At 32.1% G+C, this 7,411-nt stretch overlaps 1 protein-coding gene across 1 annotated transcript in view; it reads left to right on the forward strand.

Annotated features, from left to right (window-relative positions):
* Rab21 (RAB21, member RAS oncogene family) overlaps positions 1-4,701 on the forward strand; it is a 28,999-nt gene extending 24,298 nt beyond the window's left edge. Inside the window, exons 6-7 of the mRNA XM_046430616.2 lie at positions 155-243; positions 2,957-4,701. Coding sequence (XP_046286572.1) covers positions 155-243; positions 2,957-3,099 — 232 coding nt within the window. The 3' untranslated portion in view covers positions 3,100-4,701. The remainder of the gene's footprint in view (positions 1-154; positions 244-2,956) is intronic.
* Positions 4,702-7,411: the final 2,710 nt, after the last annotated feature.

Genomic DNA, 7,411 nt, shown 5'->3' on the forward strand with positions numbered 1-7,411 from the left:
TAAAATAAAATTTGGTTCCATGTACAGAGAAGTTAAACGACTAATTTTAATTTTACTACACTTGGGTAAATTAATAAGTCATTATTATGTTTTGCTGCTGTAAAAATTTTTTAATGTTTTATATCAATTGCTGATGTTATTTTCTTTTTTTAAGGTATGCAGAATCTGTAGGAGCAAAACATTATCATACTTCAGCCAAACAAAACAAAGGAATTGAGGAACTCTTTCTTGACCTTTGTAAAAGTAGGTATATTCAGATTTAGTGTGCCTAAAAATGGCTCTTTTTAAAGCATTGGTAGTGTTTCTAAAGTGATATTTTGACAATTTCCATTAATGTCCACATAGATGATTTGTTGCATCTACCTATACTACTGTTTGTTTATTTAACTTATTTTTTAGAAAATTTTAAATATCTTACTTTAGCTGTGTTTTAAATAGTAATTAGCACACATGGAATGATATGAATGGTATGTGCTAAGTGCATAAAAATATATGCATCAGTATTAAAACACCTACAAGAGCTGTAACAGTCTGTTGTAGTGGGTGGACCTTATTTAGATTCTGATTTAACAAACTAGTGAAAAACATTTGTGAAACAATTAGGAATATATAACACTTGATGGATACTTGGTGATTTAAGATATAATTGTCAGTTTTTTAGTGTGATTATAGTGGTATAATTAAACTTTTAAAAAGTTCTTTGAGGTGCATATCAAAATAATTCACGAATAAAATTGTTTCTAGGCTTTGATTTAAAATAATGATACAGATCTTTAGGTATGGACAAAATCAGGTGATAAGATTTCATTATGCTATTTTTTTTCTACTTTTACCTATGTTGAAATTTTCCATATAAAAATTGTTTAAAGTAAGTTTTTTAAAAATATGTAACCTGCAAGGGAAATACGTTTTTAAAAAATATGTAACCTGCAAGTTATTTTCTTATGTTGCCAGTAGAATGCGTATCATATTTAGGAAAACCCTGGTATATGCAATAAGAGATTGAAATGACTTTGGCAAATTGTATTTCTTAAATTTATGGACCTCAGACTCTTGAGAAATTTGACGAAACTGTGTCTGTGTCTGTGTCTGTGTCTGTCTGTCTCTCTCTCTCGCTCAAAATGCATACCTTTATAAACTTTGAAGTAAATTTCAGTTTTATGAAACCCTGAAGTCATTCATAATTTTTCTGGAATAGTGATTATCTAAATCAGATATTCTTATCAGCAGCATCACTTGAGAATGTGTTAGAAATGCAAATTCTTGGACTCTGCCCCAAACCCTACAGAATCATAATCTCTGGAGATGGCAACAAAAGTCTTTATTGTAATGACCCCCTGCCCCATGATTCTGATGCACACTGAAATGTGCAAATCCTTCACATGAATCAGTTGAGGATCTTGTTAAAATATGTAATTTGATGTTGCAGATTTGCCATGGCTTGAAGTTCTCATTTCTATAGGCACCCAAGTGGTGATGATGCTAGTCCTCACACCAGACTTGTAGTAAAAGGCTCTAGATCCTAATGGCTTACCAATGTGATAAATCTCACACCTTCATAATTTTTTGAGTATTCTCCATATGTCTACTTAGAAATCATGAACCACACATAAGTACTAATGTATGTTATACATTTTAAAGTGTACCTAAAGATAGAAATTTTGAAAGGTTGAAAAAAATAAGAAATAGATTTCATAATTTTCCTTATTTCATTTAATTGGATTATCCCACACACCTTAATTTGGAAGCCATTCTTTACAAGCAGTCTCTGAACCCAAATGTTAGAATCTTCATCTTATTTCAGGGACTCCCTATTTTTTTCTCTCATTTTGTCAGTTATGTATTTTGCAAATATTTTCTGCTAGTCTGTCTGGAATTTTATTTTTGTCTCTCAAGAGCAAAAGGCTTTTGTTTTGTGTGGTACTACGGATTGAACCCAGGGGCATTTTGCCACTGAGCTGTATCCCTAGTCTCCCCTGCTCTCTTATTTTAAAATTCTGAGACAGGGTCTCACTGTGTTGCCCAGGTTCCTGCCTCAGCCTCTCAAGTAGCTGGATTACAGGTGTGTATCACTGTGCCTGGCTTAAAAGTTTTAAAATTTCATTGAGATTGAGTTTATCAATTTTTAAATGATTTTTTGGGTCTTATTTGAAAATCTAAGCCAGAATCACAGAATTTTTCTCCTACAAAGATTTTTATCCTATGTTTTTTTCCTAGATTTTTTGCTTTTATGTAATTGTGTTTAGGTAACTTTTCCTGATTTTTGCATATGGTGTTGAAGTATGGGTTAAAGTTTATTTTTTACATATACTTGTTCGGTTCTGGTACCATTTCTTGAAAATATTATTCTTTCATCATTGAATAGCCTTGGCAAATGCGTCAGAAATCAAGTAACTATGTATGTGGGGGTCTTTTTTTGGACTTTATTTTCTGTTTCATGTATCTGTTTCTTCTTTCATGAAGCAGAAACTGTCTTAGTATATCTTTATCAGTGAGTCCTCCAACTGTTCTTGTAAGCTTCTTCATCTTAAACTCTTATTCATTCAAATATCATTCACTTAAATTATTGAAGAATAAATCCTTTGCCCTAAATATCACTTGTACTTGGAATAACTTGAATTTTGACATATCACTGATATGTCAAAGATTGTATGTTTGGAAGATTGTAAGGATTATACTTGTACAGTTATTTTCTCAAAGCCAAAAAAAAAAAAAAAAGTTTTTTTTTCTATTGCTGTCACTGTAGCCAATATACCACTGGTTATATTGATGCTCGCTACTGAAACTAGTTCTTGAAACTTGTGTAAAGCTATTATAGTGAGCTAAGTGTTCATTATATTTAATTTCCTTGTTGATTAAAAATCAAAAATAGCTCTCATAGTGGTATACTGAAATTATAGAAAGAGGAAACTCAAAGATTGTAGAATTAATAATTTTTGCTCTCTCCCTATCTTAGGGATGATAGAAACGGCACAGGTGGATGAGAGGGCAAAAGGCAATGGCTCCAGTCAACCAGGAGCTGCAAGGCGAGGTGTACAGATTATTGATGATGAGCCTCAAGCCCAGAGCAGTGGTGGAGGATGCTGTTCTTCTGGATAACCATTCAAGCCTAAGAAATTAAAAAACAAAACAAAACTGTGGATCATTGCCCTCAACATGAAGACTGCCATATTCCAAGTCACATTATTTTACCAATGGAGTTATAGAATTAACAGTATTTTAAATTACATTTATAACACTGCAGAGACCTTAAGTGCTAAACTTAGTGGAGTTTGTGACCAGAGAATTGGCATTTTCTACAAATGTTAACAAAGCAATTACCAATGGCCTTTTTACATATTTTTTTCTTTAATGAGGAATAATATGCATGTAGAAAAGACCTACTTAAAGGCTTCATTTATATTCTTTTAAATCAGATCTTTATTTAATAACTTATATATGTTGTTGGAATGATATACATTTTTGCAGCCCTTTGTATTTTGTGGTAGTTTGAATTGTATCACTTCTAAACAGCAAACTGTTTTTGTTTTTGTTTTTGATTAGCAGATACCTGAAGTACTATTTTTGCAGGGTTTGCACAGGCCCCTAACTGTCTACTACTTTGATATAATCTATATACATCCTGTATGCTGAGCTGGTAAAATACGTTGTAAATTACATATTAAATATTTTATCTGCTTTTACAAGCGCAAGGTGCAAAAATATCTACAGTAGTCTCATTGATGACCGTAAAGTGAATTAACATTTGGTGATAATGTCTTAGCTTTTTGACTGATACAAAGATCATCGCTCCCTTTCACTTTTGTCTTAACTTAAAAGTGGCGTGTTTAAATTTTCACACATATTTTACTTGAATTATTGCTGTTGTCACATTTTTTGCCTTTCTAAGTCCATCTGATGATTGAACAGCAGCATTTGCCTTTTGGTTTGGATTTTGGGTTTGTTTTAGAGTTTTTTTTGTGTGTGTGTGTGCGTACAAGAGTGTGCGTGTGTGTGTGTGTGTGTGTGTGTGTGTCAGTGTATGTTGTTGGTTTTTTAATAAAAAGAGATGACTTCTGCTGATTTTTGCTTTACAATGGTTACCTTAGAAGAATTTGAGTGGAGCATGCTGAGTTTCACTTCTGCAACAGCTTTAGATTTCTTAGGCTTTATATAAGCTGGGTTCACTGGCATGAGAAAAGAGGAAGAGGTCCCAGATTGTAACCACTCACGAAGACTCATTCATATAGCATGTTAGTGGTATTTATGCTCCTGAGGCAGCACTTGTGAGCAAGTCTGTTTGTTCATTGCTTGTCAGAGATGAACACAGAACATTCTGTTCATTTTATAAGAGCTATCCTGAGCTTCTGTAGAGGGAAGCATTTCATGTAATGCAGTTATAGCAGACACTGGAAAGATTTATTATAAAATTATATTCTTGTATACTTTGTAAATTAGTCCCTCATTAGACTGCTTCCTTTTAGCATAGGACTGAACTTAAATTTGTTAATTTTAATAGAATCAGGTGCTGCTCACAGAAGGAACACAGATTGTAGAAATTAACATGAATTGTTCTTGTTCTAATATATATATATTTTTCCATTTCTGTCATGCTTGGAAAACTAGTAAATGTTATGTCTAAGTTAAAATGGAATGGTCCCTGGATTTACTTATAAGAAGCAGAGTATACAATAAAGCTGTTAGCATGAGCGATTAAGAGGATATATGGGGTTATAGTTACTGAAGAAGTACTATCATATTTTTAAGTTAATAGCTTAAACCTTCTCAAATGGGTTAAAAGTTGAATGACTTGACACCTTGATGTTGTGATGTTAGAATTTTATCGTAGTATTAAATGTTCTCTAAGCCCTCACTTAACATTCTTTATTGTCCTTGCCAAACTCAGCATACTGACCTCTTATGTTATGTGTTTGAGGATGGTGGGAGTGGGAAGAGTTGGAGATAAGCTAAAATTGTCTCCTTTTATGGGATGATTATGCTCTGTATAATCTCTTGGTTTCCTGTGAAGTCAGTGTTTATTCAGGGATAGAAGAGGCAGTGGGAATCTTGAGTCTCCCATGAAGGTTATGTTTTTGCCCTTTTGGCTCTTTTAGAGGGAGTAAAGAAAGCTTTGCTGTTCCTACTTTTAAGATGATAAATAAGCTTTTCTCATTGGAGTGAAATGTGTTTTGTAAACTAGAGATGAAATTCCGCTTTATTCCAAAAGTTAGTTTTAAAACCTGATAATTGGACAACTGTACTTCCATTTTTTACCCTCTTTATTATTAAATTCCAGATTGGAATAATAAATGGGAATTTAAATTAAATTTATTATTAAATTTATCTAGTTGCCAAATTATTGGTAGGGCATAACTATTTTCCATATTTTTTCCCTTACCTTTCCATGATTTTTGTGTATTTTTCTTAACCTCAAGTATTTTGCCCGCCCCTCTCCCCCTGTGTGTGTCTGTCTCCCCCCTCCCCCGCCACCCTCTCTCTCTCAAACTTGTAATTCAGGTTAATTTAATAGCAACAATAGATAGTAGGTTATTTCTGTTGCTTTGAATCTCAAAAGGTCTTTAAGGTAGGTATAGGGTGAAGGAGTGATGAAATTGGATCAGTCAGCTGCAGTATGTATAAAAGGAAAGAAAAAGAGAGGATAAACCCCAAGCTAGGAAGTTTTTCTGATACTTTCTTCATTTCTATGTATCTTTTTTGTTCCTGTCCTAATAATTGTGCTATTAGGAAGAAAACACAAGTTATGATGTTGTATGTTAAAAAGTATAGGTAGGTAGAACAAATATATTTTGAACTAATAAGTTGAAAAATTGGTTTTAGGATAGTCATTAAAAATTCTCGAGTGCTTAATATTATGTTAAAAGTATATAATCATTCTTTCTGTAATGATGGTGGGTATTCTTGTTTTGCTTTCTGACTACAGGGGAAGGTTATTTTTAAAAATGTATATTGCAACAAGGGGATAACATTAACTTGAAAAGAACGAAACATTATGTTATTGTATGAAATATGAATGTTTGAATTTGTTTTGTCTGGAGTATCTCCTGAGACTACCTAAAGATATGCTCTTTTTTTTTTTTTTTAACTAATAGAAGTTATTAATGGGGTTCTTTTTCTTTGGCATTAATTAAAGAATGATATTTTCATCTTTAGGTTTCTAGTAATAGAAAGTAAAATTGAGGAAATGGGAAAAGAAGGTAGTGAAGAATGGAATGGAAATCAAGTAGATATTAAACTCTACAACCTGACATTTTTAAAATCACTTTGAAAAATACATTGCTTTTCTCAAGTAGTTTCTAAATGCAAGAGAGTCATTGTGCCAAATATTTGAAGGATTTTTAAAAGGTAGATTATGATACTGTGTTTCTTTTAACATATAATTTGCAATTTTCTGTAATATAAGTGCTATTGGGAGTCTAGATCATTGCTCGTTTCTATTACCTCCATATAATATAATTTGCCCATAATATAAATTACCTCTAGAGGTAATTTGTTCTGTGCTTTTAATATTCAGATTTTATCTTCTGTTCATTATTTGAACTTTTCATGGTTTTCTTTGTAGTTAAAGTGTGACAAGGAATACATAATTTGTGATCTTTTATTATGTTGGGATCTTTTGGTAGAGGGTGTAGACAGTAGTGGCCAATAGGAGCAACTAAAGATAAAGGATTGAGTAGATCCTTAAGTACTCTTTTTTAAATTAAAAAATGCATTACCTAGATTTTAATAAAAAGCAGGAATTGTTGAATTACATATACTTGATTTCATCATAGGCATTGATTTCACTTGCTGTTCTGTTATTTTTAATCACCTGTGACAGTAGTGTATTTGGTACTGTGGATGAAAATTCATACCATAATATGTCTTGACTTTGATGGCCTTTCTCTCTTCAAGAAAACAAATTAATTACAATTTTGAGCAAAAGTTTCCTAATTGTGTTTTAGTGTTACATATAATAGAACAAATTAGAAATTCTTTTAAGAGTTTCCAATTTGAAGCAGAAATACTTCTCTTCTAAACAATAGCACATTAATTTGGTACACTTCTTAGTGCTGCTTATACTATCCAAGATTTATGTCTCATCTCTTTTCTGAAAAGCTTTTATGCTTTTTGAGTGTAACTCTTTTTACTGCAACATTTTCCCTTTAGTAAATATGGCAAGTTAATGTTACTTGCTGTACCCAGTAAAACTTTTATTCTTAAAGCATCTTGTCCTCTTTAGAAGGCTTACACATATGCATCTCATGAAAACAACAAGAGATGGGGGTTGCCTTCTTAAATGGCCTTAATTCCCAATATACCAGTTCTTACTCTTGATTTTGGTATTTCTTATCAAATATCTACTCATTATCAAGTGTTTAAGAAAAAGCAAATAATTAAATGAAACATGATGAAAAAAAAGATGAAGGATAAC

This window comes from Marmota monax, unplaced genomic scaffold (assembly GCF_021218885.2).
Source record: "Marmota monax isolate L192 unplaced genomic scaffold, Marmota_monax_Labrador192_F-V1.1 WCK01_AAM20220418_F8-fsc00056, whole genome shotgun sequence".
Lineage (NCBI taxonomy): Eukaryota > Metazoa > Chordata > Mammalia > Rodentia > Sciuridae > Marmota > Marmota monax.